At 42.2% G+C, this 15,974-nt stretch overlaps 1 protein-coding gene across 1 annotated transcript in view; it reads right to left on the reverse strand.

The window, feature by feature from the left end:
- Nucleotides 1–1,159: 1,159 nt before the first annotated feature.
- LRIT2 (leucine rich repeat, Ig-like and transmembrane domains 2) overlaps nt 1,160–15,974 on the reverse strand; it is a 34,869-nt gene continuing 20,054 nt past the window's right edge. Inside the window, exon 3 of the mRNA XM_069240658.1 lies at nt 1,160–6,100. Coding sequence (XP_069096759.1) covers nt 5,280–6,100 — 821 coding nt within the window. The 3' untranslated portion in view covers nt 1,160–5,279. The remainder of the gene's footprint in view (nt 6,101–15,974) is intronic.

A 15,974-nucleotide genomic window follows, 5' to 3' on the forward strand; every position in this document is an offset into this window, starting at 1 on the left:
CACAGGGGCTACTTAATTAATATTCATTAGGCAGGTAATTTTACAACCCTCTGCAAATCTACAAATTGCAATGCAAGGTATTAGAATGTAGGTTGTATCGCACATTGTATTCCTATTCACAAACCTGTCATCTTTAAGTTACACATCCCTAATGTGCAAATGGGAATTATGCATCAGGCCCTAAGTACCTTGACATGCATGTGAACATGGAGTTAGCTGTCATGTGTAGAATAACATAATGTGGGAAGCAACCAACCCCCACTTATTCTGTATCTCAAGCAATGGAGTGGTACTTGAGCAAATAACCGCTCCCTTGTCCTGAGCATGTGAGTATGATAGACAGACTAATATTCTGAAAGCGCCTTGTCACCAACATTCCCTCTTCTGTTGCACCACCTTTTATATGTCATGCATACCTGTGAATGTATTAACAGAGCTGTCATGTTTGTTCATCTCATGCATCAGTAACCTACCTAGCCCTGCTCAAGTACATGTAGTCATGGGTGACCTTCTCGCTCCTTAGATGCAGAATAGGCAGAAGTTAGATTCGCTCAGGTTTTCCTGTTCAGTGAATGAATGCATTTCCTGTTAGACACAATACTTTCCATATATGTACCATGGTTTATGTTGCCTGCCCTTGGTCTAGCCTAGGACATTCTCTTGACACACTCATTATTCGTAAGCAATGGAGAAATTTTGATGTCCGTTTCCTGGGAACACTCCCCTTTTCACAACCATTTTACAAGTTCTCTGTGTATATTTTGCACACTTACATCATCATTCCATGCCCATTCCACATTAAATTTATGAATCACACCAAATGTATGCATACATTCACTACTACTTATGCCTTTAGTCGGAACAACTTTTACATGGAAATTCTTTTAGGCTGTTTTAGGCTCGCCTCACAATTAGGTTTGCTGCTCACGAATACATTACAAAATAAATTTAAAAAATCACTATATTCTCACTTACATCACAAATATAACTTTTGCTTCCAAGACAATTCCGGACCAGAGTCCACCAAACGGTTTTCCACCAGCCTCATATGTTTTTTTTCTAAGTCCTTCACTCCAAAATGGAAAGGCAAGCACTCTGAAGTCCTACTATTACTAGAAACACACCCCACCTTAAAAGGAGATGCTGGAAATAATGGGATCTCTACCTTTATTATAATTTTTTATTTTAACATCAGAAGAAACTGCTTCATCTAAAAAAAAAATCCTAAAAACCTACACATTCAGCTTTTTTGACACAGAGGAATTCTGAAGTAAAGGAAAGGACTAAAGCATAAGCTATACATAAAACATACGATTAAAAACAAAAAACAGAGTATAATATTCAGAACCTGTTTCCCAGTAGTAGAATACATACATGTATCGGCACATAGAAAAATTAAGGTGCTTAATCTACAAGAAAGGGGCTGATCAAGTTGTGCTGCCATAGGTATTGTTAAATAAGCCGATCAAAATTTCCAGTGCCAAAAAGGCTATGCTTTTGGCTTTTTGTCCTTGGCGGACCAAAAAGTGAAATTTTTTAAGAAACTACACATTTGAATACGTTATTCCTGTAGGAACTGATGAGAAATGTTATAAACTACTTTAACTTTTTTTTAAGTTTATTTTTTAAACTATCGCGAATGGTTTTTAAAAAAAACATTTTAACAAATATGTTTTAATGTGAAAATACAAAAGCATTTTATGATAGGTTGTGATAAGTGCTGCTTTCAATAAAAGTATCTGTATTCAAAATCTTTGCACAGGATGGTAGAGGTGATAAAGGCTACATGTAATCTTTGACGGTACAGTCTTATCTGTGATTAACACTTCTGCTGAAGTGCTGACTTAGGCCGTCTGTACAGGAACCTAGAACTTCCTGTCTGGTATTTGAAAATATTTTTTCTGCGCCCTATAATGTTCACGGGGGAAGTTACCAGCCAATTCTATATTTCAGCGGTCGAAATGCGGTTTCACCCGTGAAATACGAAACTGCACACCTAATAACTGCCTAGTTTATGTCTGAGCGAACTCTCTTTTCCCTACACAAAGTTTACCAGATACTACCTTGCGAAAAATGTACTGGGAAAAGGCTGGGATTAGCACCTTTTCCTCTGGCTGGAATCTCCCGAGATCCTACGCAGTGTTTTTCCAAGACCCTTATATTTTTAAGGTGTTGGTTAAGATGGCCTCAATCTTTCGCCATTCTGAAGTGGATAAAGTTATTCCAATAACGTTATCCCAATAAACTGAGAAATGGTACCAATGAAAGTGGGAAAATACAATTCACGTTTTTGGGTGTGCTATAACAATTGAGAACCTCTTACGTTTTAATTTTCTGTTATTGTAATTTTGTAAGATTTTCTGTTATTGTCATTTTGTAATATAGCCTACATCGCAAAAGTCCCTCGTACATAGAGCTGTGAGAATCATTGAAGCTCGTGGTCTGAATCAGAACCATACCTCAATAGGTCATTCTTTTGAAGACTAAAATTAGAACTATTGAGCTGCGTATTAAAACCACCAAGAGAAAGTGTGGTATGGGTAATGTGGTATGGTCAATAATATGCGTTCTTTGACTTGTTCGTCGTCTTTATTTGGCAACGGGTTAATACGCCTTTTGCAAGGATTTTAAGCAACATATTGGTGTCTGACTCCAACACTATCCCTGCAGCATTCAGTGAAGATCAAAACTTATTACAGCCTTTCAGCCCGGCATAGCGGGCTATACCTGTCATTAAAGCCCACTCCAGCGCTAAAGGCCGAAGGCGAGGGCCTTTAAAAAGGGAGTTGGACTTTAGCTAGCTACAAAGGGCTATAAGGCTATTAGAACATTCTGCCACTAAAGGGCAGAATGTTCTAAGAAATATAACAAAGGCTTCACAGAGCCCGAGGGGATCGAAATCCCCTCAGGCTCCGTTAGGTCTTTGTTCACAGCACAAGCTGTGAACGAAAACATTTGAATATTGTAGCTCCGGGCTTCTACCAGCCATTAGAAGCCCAGAGCACTTTATTGTTTTCAATGGAGCTCAAAACATTCCAATGTTCCAATAGAGGTTGAACTTTAAAGAACATTAGAAAAGAGTACTGCCCATATTTATACTTTTTGACCCACAACTGCGCCAACGCAGTTGTGCATCAAAAATTTTACCGCCGGCTAACGCCATTCCAAAGCGCCCTGCGGGCGCCTTATTTATTGAATGACGTTAGCCGGCGCTGCGGACTGGTGTGCGTCAAAAAAAATGACTCACACCAGGCAGCGCCGGCGTAGGGGAAAATGGAGGTTGGGCGTCAAAAAATGGGGCAAGTCAGGTTTGAGGCAAAATTCAGGCCTCAACCCGATTTGTGCCATTTTTTTTGACGCCCAACCCCCATTGACATGACTCCTGTCTTAGCAAAGACAGGAGTCATACCCCCTTGCCCAATGGCCATGCCCAGGGGACTTATGTCCCCTGGGCATGGTCATTGGGCATAGTGGCATGTAGGGGGGCCCAAATCAGGCCCCCCTATGCCACAAAAAGAAACGAAAAAAAATACTTACCCCAACTTACCTCAACTTCCCTGGAATGGGTCCCTCCATCCTTGGGGGTCCTCCTGCGGTGGGCAAGGGTGGCAGGGGGTGTCCCTGGGGGCATGGGAGGGCACCTCTGGGCTCCTTCTGAGCCCACAGGTCCCTTAACGCCTGCCCTGACCCAGGCATTAAAATACGGCTCCCATCAGGCTGGGCGCCGTTTTTTAAGGCTTGCCCCCTCCTGTGCGTCAAAATGACGTCAGAGTATAAATATGGGGCACAGGCCTTAAAGTCATTTTTTGGAAGGGAACGCATACCTTGCATATAATTAACGCAAGGCTGGTTCCCCCTTCCAAAACATGACGCACATGGTGGAACTTTGACGCCCGCGGGGTCGGACGTCAAAGTATAAATATGGGGCAGGGTTTGCGCCGATTGTGCGTCAAAAATGTTGACCCACATTCGGCGCAAACAGAGTATAAATATGCCCTTAAGTTTTTTTTTTTTTTTTGGTGGCTTTGACACTGGTCAACTTATATCCATAAGCTGCTTCAGAGCACTTTGCGAATTGTCTAGCAAGACATTATTGAGGTACACAGGTCTTTTAAAGCCCCAAGTTGCTTCTTGAGTGGGTTGTATTAGACCTGTCAGCCTTCGGATGGTCCTCCCCCAAACTTTTTGCCTGCTTGCCTCCAATTTTGCTGAATTTATTGTTGGCTTTAGGACTCTGTGCACTTTCTCACTGCTAACAAGTGATAATGTCCTTGTGCTCACTCCCATAAACATGGTTTGATTTGCATGTACCTAATTGGCATATTTAATTTACTTATAAGTCCCTAGTAAAGTGAGCTACCTGTGCTTATGGCCTGTAAATTAAATGCTACTACTAAGCTTGCAGTATTGATTGTGCCACCCACTTAGGCAGTCCTGCAACCATGCCCCAGGCCTTCAATTGCACCTGGAATGCAGTGTCACACTGCCAAGTCGACTTACATATGTCATCCCTAAGGTAAGCCCTAGGTAGCCCATAGGGGAGGGTGCTATGTACTGGACAGCCCTTGATGTGGTTCTTGCCTAGGAACGTCACCGGCCACATACGCTTTTGCAAGACCTTGTAAGACACTCTCCATGTTTGATTACAGAGGCTGTGCGGGGGTCCAATCAGGGAGATCTCTCAAGCCTAACAAATAGAAAGCGCATCCTTTTGTGTGCATTCTGAGAAGTAATGATTAACTTCTAGCAACAGCTGGTACCAGCTTTTAGTATCAGTCTGTACCAGCTTCTGGCACCAGCTTGTACCAGATTTTTGTACAGTGTGAAGCCCAGTTAATAAAAGCAAACTGTGAAACTGGCGCCTTTTCTGATGATAGGTGGGCTATATGGTAGTACTGTTAGGAACCGGGAATGGTCATCAACAGCCATTTCTAGTCTCTACATGTAGGCTTTATCTTTCTGTGAACAAATAAACAATAACCAGACTCTGCTCATTGTCCAATACTTCAAATACAATTCACTACTACAAAAGGAGATTTTGAAGCCTAAGTTACCCAGCTTTGGAAAGTCTAAACCACTTGCCTCAAATCACAATATCTATCATCCTTCTGCAGTAGGACACCACTGACAAATGGACTTATTTGCTGAAACTGGAGCCAGAACAGAAAATAGCTGCTTGCCATACTTGATGTATGTACTATTAGGCAGTAGTCTCTTTGTTTGACACTGTACATCTGGGAGTCTTAGGAAAAGCAATGTAAATAATAGGATAATACCCACTAATATAAGTCAGCATTGTTTATTTGCTCTGGTTTCGGCTTCTTGATCTTGTCTTCTGAAAGCCTGCGCCGCCGGTTGTCCTCCTTGGCCTCACCCTGGCACAGCTCCACATCACTGTTGGACTGCAAACTGTCGAAAGTGCTCTCTTTGGTATGCTCCCTCTTTAGGGTCTTCTTTGTGCTGCGTTTCCTGCGACATGTACCGGAGCATCGCTCCAGGCAGTTGAGCCTGGTGTCCGTTGTGCATGCGTACATGCCTGCCGGCACTGCCAGCACCATAGCACACACAATGACAATAATGTGGATCAGTTTCTCTCGCTGCTCAAGTTGACTAAGGTCTGTACCAGTGACGAATACAACACACTGACCGCGTCTGGGTGGCTGGTTCTTCAGCGTGATGCACACCTCATACTTTGTCGCTGGCAGCAGATTGTCCACTGCATAGGTGTTGATTCCAGGACCAATATATATCATCTCCTTCTTGGCAGTCTCATATGTGCCGAAGTAGATGGTGAACCATGTCTCTGATGGGTTCTCAGTAGCTGCATACCACTCCAGAACAATGCCATACACTGTCTGCTTGGAAATGCGGATGTCTATGAACACATTTTCATCTGAGTCTGGAGGAGAAAAGGACGAGGAGAGAGAGGAGGAGGCTGGGATGAACTTCTCCGGGGCCTGAATATTAAGGGAGATCCCAGTGGAGGAGCTGCCAATAAAATTTGTGGCAGTGCATTTATATGTGCCCTGATCAAGAATTTGTGTTGAAGGTATGACCAGTTCTGATATCATTCTGTCTTCACTTTCGTGAGATGTAGATACTATAAAATAAAACAAAACAAAAAGGAACAGTCAGAGAAAGAAGTGTACATTAGAATGAGCTCAAACATGTTGCATTTCACATTCTGGCCTCTGCTCTGAGTGAAGATTTCAAATGACTGCAACAGGAGAAAAAAGCTGCGGTGGCCACCACGTATGTCAAGGGAGGGGACATGATGGGGGACTACGAGGGACTACAGGGATGCAACATTTTGGGATTTTTTAGAAAAAAGAAAACACTTACCTTGCTCTGCGCATCTCCAGCTGCCGTTCCCAGCCTTCTCGCTCCTCACCACAAGCTCCCCAGCAATCCTGGTGCTGCTTACATGCCAAACATAGAATGTAAGCAGCTTCTGGATTAGTCTGAGCGGCAGTCACTGCTGCTCAGACACAAGCCTGGGGCATGTGTTGTTTCGCCAGCCCGGCTGTTTATACAGCTGGGTTGGAGAAACCTAAGGGTGCATGTGCACTCATGTGCACTTATTGCACTCTCCCCTACTCCTCCATCCCACCTCCCTGTGGCCAGCCCGACCCTCCCTGGACCTGTTGGCTGAGACAGCTGATGCAAAATGAAAAATGAAACAATAGCATACAATTGTTTTATTTTTCATTTTTCATCTGCTGGCTCTTCCAGGGGGACGCCCCTCCACCACTGAGGAGGAGCCACCCCTGGTAAAAAGTAAAAAAAGAAAAGAGAAGGACAATTTAGTGGAAGAAACAAAAGATAAATATGAATATTAAGAGGATTTATTGTGACAGGGAACTGTAAAGAAACAGAAGACGAAATTAATGAAAAGAGGAAAATAAATATCCTAGGTCAAAGTGATGAGGGAATAGAAATGGTAGATGAACTGCAGTTGGAAAAGAAAGAATGTAGAGTAACTAGATAAGCAACAATAGAAATGATACATTGAAATGCTTGAAAGTAATTAGGAAATAAGTGAAAAGAGAACACCTGTGTTAGTTTAGGAGGACGTTATGAAGAAAATGAGGATAGAAAAAATAGTATTGATTGGAATGAGAATGCGAATTGAAAGAGAAACAAGAAATTGTAATGAAGATACATATTGGAATGATTAGAAAAGGAAAAAAGTTAAAGGATGCATTAAAAAGCAGTATGTGGGATAGAAAGCAGAAAATTAGATTGAATGGAAGATAAACTGAATGTAGAAAGAGAAGGGACGTTATGGAGATTAAGGGTCATATTTATCAAACATTCACGCAGTGCAGGGCAGCAAACAAAGTTGTTGTGCTGCCTTGTGTGAATGGGAGAGAACTGAAAAGTGTGTTATCTACCAAGATATGCCCTCTTCAGCTCCCTCTGTGTGTTGGCACACTTGTGGCTGCCTAACTCCAATGCAGGCACATTAGCAACATGGTGCAATTGTGCCTGCATTACAGGCAAGGTTGTTTTTGTGCAGAAAGGCGTACCTTCCTGCACAAAACAATCTTGTATGCCACTTTTCTCATATAAAGAGGAAGTAACAAAACAAAATAAGCATATTACTTGTTACGCCTCAATGGGGAACACTGGGGGATCGCACTAAAATCCAATGGTGGATGCGTGGGAACACCCATGCTTCACCCATGTAACGCCTCCCAGATGCAGTGTAAGGCAACACAGCATAGGGCCTGTGCTGAATTACATATTCATACTCAAGGCAACGTAAGTCAGCCCTAGCGTGTCTTAGTAAATTCCAAGTAACATTTAGTATCATAGCTGTGTCAGAAAAGTGGCACAACCATCATGTACCATTATAGTACATTTGGGCCTACATGCTCCAAAAAGAAGGGTGTGGTGAATGGGAGGAGAAACAGTCTGTACTTGTAGGACTGAAAGAACAAGAACCAAAGAAGGGAACCAAAAATGGGAATGAAAAGATGAGACAAAGTAGCAAAAGCAAGTCTTATGTATCAAAGAGTAGGTTTAAAGGCATCCTGGGTAGAGTATTGAATTCTGATCAGTGCTTAATTTGTCAACAAACATAATTTAAGGGCCCAAGATCTTTCATAGGATTCCACTGGAGGTGGCACCACCCATAGTTCTCACCACTGCACCTGAATGTCAGAGCCAGTATTACCAACTTAACACTCAAGCACTGTGACATTTTAGAGTATTTGAGATAACTATAAACTGTAAAGATTTCCTGGGTATGAATGTTTTATCTTTTATAAAAGGAATTGAAACAGTTAAATGCTCCCCTGGTGTGCTTTGCTTAAATAAATAGGCACCCGGCTCTGCCATGAGGCGGACTCTCATAAATATTGGCACACATTAAGCACTCATTTTGGACAGGCTTGCTCTTTGGAAGATAGCCCTCTGGGGATAGGGGTTAATGCTCTTGGATCCCTGTTTGATAAGCATCTTCATGTTACTGATGTTTTTTCCACTGTGATTTTGCTGCAGAACTGCAGACCTACCGACCTGGCACTTTCTCCCCACTCTGATAGTCATTTTAAGCATACAATCCAAGGGCAATTGCTTAATTCTATGGTTAATGACTATAACTTGACTGATGATCATGTGCAGCTTGATCTTAGTGCCTTAATGGACTCCCTTACTCTAGACAGGCAAGAGGTAGTGAGAAATGTATTGGTGTGTAGGTTACTGAAAATCATTACATTTCCTAGAAGAGTAGGTTCTCAACCATACTCTATTACAGGGTGTTAACTGAGAGTTTTAGTACTTTTTGTATTGGTAGCAACAAGATAATAAGGATTGCATCTTGAAAAGTTGTCAGGAAGTAATAATAAAAATACTTCAACTGACAACCCATAAATCTATGTTAAATGCAATCAGAACAAGTACTACATAGACTATCAGAAGCATAGAGAAAGGTTGAATAGAATTTAATCAAAAATCAATGGAGTGACAACTAATTATGTGGGCAGCCACGTGTCACTTTTGTCTAGGTCCAATGCCTACTTCGACTTGCAAACACTCAATTTCCTCATCAAGTGTCCGATCCATCAAACCTCAGAATAGCATACATTAGCCATTAACATGCAAAGCCATGCCAGGTAAAAAAGCCCCTGTGTAGTAAAGCTTAAGAAAAGTGGAGCACTGTATTGTTTAGCACCCCCTCAGACAAATTGTTTAATTGGCATAGATCATACTATGTGTAATAAAAGTTGCATTTATTACCCACTAATTCCTCATTGTCTATGTTTGCAAAGGTAGAGAGTGAAGTCAATTGTAGTGAATGCTCCTGCAGTTCCTGTAGCCCCTCCAGGCGACCTCCAAACCTTCAAGGGACCCCTATTCAAAGGAAGGTCAATGATTGCCACTAAGAGACAAGAAACACAGGGTCTCGTTTACATGAACTTTTCTCCACTGTTGCATCATTTTTTTATGTTTTTGGCACATCAGTGGCAGTCCTCTACGCTGTTCCAGATTTACAAACTGACGCATTGGGTCCAATGATCAGTTTGTAAACCCTTGCGTCACATTATACCTGTGCATTGTGTATAATGTATGCAGGGTAGCCATTCTCACAGGAAAAGCCACACAGAACTGACGCAGTGAAATTTACACTTCACTGCATCATTCTGCAACGTCATTCCATCAGAATTTTACTGCCTGCTCAGAGCGGGCATAAAATTGACACATGATGTGTCAGAATTTCAGACACATCTGTGAAAACGTGTGCCATGAAATACAGCACATCCATGGCATTGTTGGGGGATCATAGGGCAGTACAAGAAATCGGGGCCAATTCGTCAAATTCTTGTAAATGAGGCCCTCAGGGAGTGTTCATCCCATTCTTCAGGGGGCCACCATCATTTTGCGTTACATTATTGACCCTACCTTCAATACAAAAATAAGTTTCATGCCGTTATTTTGAAGGCTTTGTTTATGGGTCAAACGTGGGTCAAACAGTTCCACTTTCAATAGGCTCCTTCCCAGATTGCAAAGGTTTTAAGGTACATTTTGAGTATACCATAGGATTGGTATGTATTACATTTTTGTTAGAAATATTAGCACGATCTGATTCCCTAATTGCCCTGATCTTGATACTTGGGTAAAAGGACTGTTTCTCTTCTGAGATTTTTAATCATGTTGCCATTATTTTTTTCTGTTTCACTGTACACCAGGGAAGAGGCCTGATATTACAGCTGGACTTGGTGGATGGAAACATATGAGGAATTATAATGAGGCGTTTATGGAAGTGGATAGCCGAAATTAAGTGAAAACAAAACGATTATGAAAGACTAATAGAAATAAAAGTGAAGCGACTGGAAGACGATTGTTTAAGCATGATGAAACAGAATCACCAAAGCGGAAAAACAACTCGAATGAAAAGGAGCGTAGAAAGTTGAATAGCAGAAGCGAAGGTGAAAATAATGTATTATATATAAAAGTTTTGTTGCCACAAAATCCTCGATTAGTATTTACCACAGTATACATATTAATAGCATAAACTGAAAACGCTTTGAAATGCCTAAAAATCAGACAGACAAAGAAGGAGGAACATTTTCGACTGCCTATTCGTCTGGTTGCAGGAAATCTAGCAATCTAAGATTTCAAATCAGGAAACTGCCTTCACTGTCCCAAAAGATTTTGGGTAAATATGCACGAAGAATGTGTGGCACATTTTGGTTGGGGATCTTAGCAATTAACATCTGTCATGTTTGTGATGTGTGAATGAAAATATAGTTGGTGATAGTTTCAGAGATGTAACTTTGTGTATGTGTTTTGCAGAGAGATGTGTCACATGCGTCTTGGATGTAGGTGTTTGGGCTGTTCAGTGTAAGAAGGTTATAGTCTGGTGATGCCAATATGAAGAAGGACTGAGTTGTCTTTTTGTTCAGTGGGCAGGGCATTTGCAGGCGCAAACTAGAGTTGCATTGTGCTGGACATGCTTGGCAGCAACAATTCTATTTTCGTGACAGTTAGTTGAGATATACATGTAGCCTGACAATGTTCTTTATTCTAGCGACTGCCATCTCATTCTGTGCACGATGTGGCATTATAACAATTATGTTAAGGATAAAAGAAACTTAGTGAATCATATGTAAACCTGATCATGGGAAAACCAATGATTTTCTGGTCGCTTCGATAAAATGTCCCCAAGTACTCCTGTTTCAACTACAGGAAGTCTGCAAAGCTCATCTTGCACTAAAGAAATACCTTTGTGTTTCTGGAGCTTTATTAAAGGATCTGTGATAAAGATGCACACAAAATATCTGGAAAGATGTGATCACCAGACCCTTCTCTATGCACTGTCCCTCTTGAAACGTTTGCTTCACATCCATAGCCAATAACTGCACTTTAAGTCCACCAGGTTGCTCTTCCGTTGCTATGCATGGGTTCAGCTTTGAGACCAATACTGCCAAATGTGAAGGAGCACATCAGCTGTAAAAACTGAGGGCCTCATTTACTAGGAAATGGTGCTGCAAGCAATTTTGCAGCACTGAGCTATGTCATTTTCAGACCGCAAGATTGAGTCATATTTACAAGAATACGGCACATCCCTGTGTTCTTCCCTGCGCCGGTGCTGAATTAGCTGCCGAGCACCAATCCAGGCACCCGTTCACCATAGTGCAAGGGTGCATGCATTGCAGGGAATTATTGTTTATATGCAGGAAGAGACACCTTCCTGCAAATAAACAATCATTAATTGTGTTTTGCTCTTTCTATGTGTGCTCCAGAATGCAGCACACATAAAAAAAGCAAAAACGAGGAGAAATAAAAGTATTTCTCCTTGTTACGCCACTCTGACACCACCCATGGGTTGGCATTAGTTTTTGGCACTGCCTCAGATTTACGTTTTCTCGTAAATCTAGGGCAGCATCAAAATACATTGAGTGTTGCAGTGGAAAGCCGACAGCTACATCCATTGCACTCCCCTTTCATGCAAAGTGATCCGTGTAAAGGTGCTGAATTTACAAGGCAGGGTTAAGCCACAAAAAGTGGCTTAACGGTGCCTTGTAAATATGGAAAAGGGCACAGCGCTACCAGAACGTTACTGAAAGTGACGCTCTGGTGGTGCTAGGGGATTGTAAATTACCCCCTAAGTGCCTGATTTAGAGTTTGTCAGCTGGGGACTCTGTTACAAATGAAATGGAGTACTAAGCCCACCAAACCCTTGGTTCGTCCACCTCATTTAGAGAAGGGCAGGCCTTAAGTATTTTTTCAAAAGAGGCCCTCTTTTTTCTGTTGATGCAATACCTCATCCAGTGACCCAACAGAGAATGTGACATCAGAGGAAGGACATTTCACCAGCCACACTTTTTAGGATGTGCATGTATTGTTTTTTCTGTCCCTCATTGCCAGGTTTCTGGTGGTGAGGGCTGTTACCCCCTGTTCAAGCAAGGACCCTCGCTATAGTCAGGGTAAAATGGGATCACCCTCAGCTAACCCCTGCTTACTCCCTGGTAGCTTGGCAGAGCAGTAGGCTTAGCTTCAGAGTGGTAGGTGTAAAGTATTTGTACCAACACACACAGTAACTTAATGAAAACACTACAAAATGACACAACACAAGTTTAGAAAAATAGGAAATATTTATCTAAACAAAAGAAGACCAAAACGACAAAAATTCTACAATACACAAGTCAAGTTATCAATTAAAAATCAAAAGTCTTTAAGTAGTTTTAAACACACACTAACGCTGTAAGCGTGAAAAAGTAGCTTGGGTGCATCAAAAATAACCCCGCACGGGTGAGTGGGTGTCAAAAAGGGCTTGTGATACGTTGATTCCACTCACGAGCGGGATCTTGCATCATTTCTCCTTTCGTCAGGTCAGGGCGCGTTGTTTCTTCTCTTCACAGGAGAGCGATGTGTCGATCCGGTCAGCACTCTCAGGTCCAGGCAGGCCTTGCGCTGTTGTTACACGCCCAGTGGTACTTGAGTCGGAAATCCAGCCGCACGATGATCTGAAAACAACGCAGCGCGGGCTGCGATCTCCCAGCCTCCCTCAGCGATGCTGCGTGTTGTTTCTCCTGCTCCGTGCGTCGATTCTATAGTCGCGTTTCTGGCGAGCGTCAATTTTCAGCTGCAGAGCGGGCAGTGCGTTGTTTCTTCAGCCGCAGATTGGAGTCGCATCAATCTTTTCCCCGCACGGCGCTCTGTGCATGGATTTCCTTTTCTTTAGGCTGCCAGCTTCTCCTTTCAGGGTCCCAGGAACTGGATGTGCACCACAGGGCAGAGTAGGAGTCTCTCCAGAGACTCCAGGTGCTGGCAGAAAGAAGTCTCTGCTGTCCCTGAGACTTCACACAACAGGAGACAAGCTCTAAATCAAGCTCTTGGAGATTTCTTCACAAGATGGAAGGCACACACAGTATAGTCTTTGCCCCCTTACTCTGGCAGAAGCAGCTTCTGCAAGATAGCTCCACACAGCACAGTCACAGACAGGGAAGCTCTTCTTCCTCAGCTCTTCTCCAGGCAGAGGTTCCTCTTGTTTCCAGAAGTGTTTCTAAAGTCTGTGGTTTTGGGTGCCCTTCTTATGCCTAATTTCTCCTTTGAAGTAGGCCTACTTCAAAGTAAAGTCTCTTTTTGAATGTGAAATCCTGCCTTTCCCAGGCCAGGCCCCAGGCACTCACCAGGGGGTTGGAGACTGCATTGTGTGAGGGCAGGCACAGCCCTTTCAGGTGTGAGTGACCCCTCCTCCCCTCCCTCCTAGCACAGATGGATCATCAGGATATGCAGGCTACCTCAGCTCCCTTTGTGTTACTGTCTAGTGTGAGGTGCCACCAGCCCAACTGTCAAACTGACCCAGACAGGGAATCCACAACAGGCAGAGTGACAGAAATGGTATAAGCAAGAAAATACCCACTTTCTAAAAGTGGCATTTTCAAACACACAATCTTAAAATCCACTTTACCAAAAGATGTATTTTTAAATTGTGAGCTCAGAGACCCCAAACTCCACATGTCCATCCACTCCCAAAGGTAATCTACACTTTAATCAGATTTGAAGCCTTGCAACAGTGAAAAAACAATTAAGAAATATTTCCCTGTCATGACATATAAAACACATTAGTATATGTCCAACCTTTACCATACACTGCACCCTGCCCTGGTGTCTACCTAGGGCCTACCTTAGGGGTGTCTGACATGTAAGAAAAAGGAAGGTTTAGGCCTGGCAAGTGGGTACACTTGCCAAGTCGAATTTACAGTTAAAAACTGCACACACAGACACTGCAGTGGCAGGTCTGAGACATGATTACAGAGCTACTTGTGTGGGTGGCACAACCAGTGCTGCAGGCCCACTAGTAGAATTTGATTTATATGCCCTGGCACCTACAGTGCACTTTACTAGGGACTTACTAGTAAATCAAATATGCCAATCATGGATAAGCCAATTACATACACATTTTGTAAAGGAGCACTTGCACTTTAGCACTGGTTAGCAGTGGTAAAGTGCCCAGAGTAACAAAAACAGCAAAATCAGAGTCCAGCACACATCAACAATCTGGGGAACAGAGGTAAAAAGTTAAGGGAGACCACGCCAAGGATGAAAAGTCTAACAAGGACTATTTGTTTTTTTTTGTTTTGTTTGCTGTTTTTTTTTAAAAAGCAACCTGCTTTAGGAGTTTGTTTTTGAAAAACAAAAAAGTTAAAATGTTGGCATCCACCAACCCCTTAGTACATTGAAAGAAACTGCTGTGATGTGGTTCCTTTCAATGTACAAAGGTGACCACTGGGCCAGATGTCATCTCTAAATTTGGCAGGAGGATGCCCATCAGGGTGGCAAAGATAATGTCCTCCACCACTCTAATGGGCTGTACATTATCTACCAAACATTAAATCAGTCCCTAAAGAATTGACCTTGGAAATATACAAGAGATTCAATAACTTTGAGTCAAGTAGCAGCTGCCGAAAGAAGCTTGCCTTGACTGGAGATTTCTGTTAGTTTCAAATCTGCTTTACCTTGAGATTCTTCTGAAGAATGTGGAATTTCACTCAGCCATCATCTCCACTCCCATATAAGCAAATGTTCTTCATTAAAAGTGATCAAGACTAAAATTAGCTTTTATGACTGTTTTCACATTGCCACCTTAGGTTGACCACATTTATGGATAGTTCAAAATACATTATCTTTTACTATGTTTAGGTTCCCCATAGACTTTAAGGGCCCTTAATCTACAGCCATATCATTGAGGGGTAATAGAGACTCTAATGTAATATGCTTAACTTTGTTTACATATACTGCATTCCCAGTCTCTTTTTCTTACTGCATGCTTTTGCTAATGGCTTTAAAGCACTGTAACACAATTGTGGATGTTCTTAAAGGGGCATGGTAGTTTAACATCATAATCAAAATATTGCCCAAAATAAATATTGGGTCTTAAATATCATTACGGAAATATCACCCCATTGGTCTTGATAGATTAAAAACAACTCCCAGTGGAGCAACATCTTTTGTAAATGACATTCAAAATAAAATATGTCTGTCAAAATATATTTTTACTAATGATATTCTGACATATTTCCCTTCAAGGAGGCATTCCAACTTCTATATACCTGCAAATCTCTGGCTTTAATAGTGTCAGAGTTATGGTTGTTTGTGTTAATCCTGTTGATACTCAGCAGCTATTGACCATTGGTTCTTAGAGTGGGCACTATGACATTGATTCAGGAACTTGTAGCCTTACACAGAATTCCAATGCTGTGCGCCCATCAGGTCCTTTAATATGTTTGCCAGGCCACTCAATTGCCATGCAGATCATACAACAGCCCCGGGATTGCAATGTTTATCAAAAGGTTATACTACACCAATACTTAACCTTTTGTGACCTCAGTCATGATGTTTCTTAGTACAAGTCCTGAGGTGAGGTTGAAGTGCCTCAACATAAGATGACACTTTGGCCCTCATTACAACATTGGCGGTAAAAGCTGCTTAACGCCGTGCAGAAGACCGCCAACACCTCGCAA

The sequence above is a fragment of the Pleurodeles waltl genome, chromosome 6, assembly GCF_031143425.1.
Source record: "Pleurodeles waltl isolate 20211129_DDA chromosome 6, aPleWal1.hap1.20221129, whole genome shotgun sequence".
Lineage (NCBI taxonomy): Eukaryota > Metazoa > Chordata > Amphibia > Caudata > Salamandridae > Pleurodeles > Pleurodeles waltl.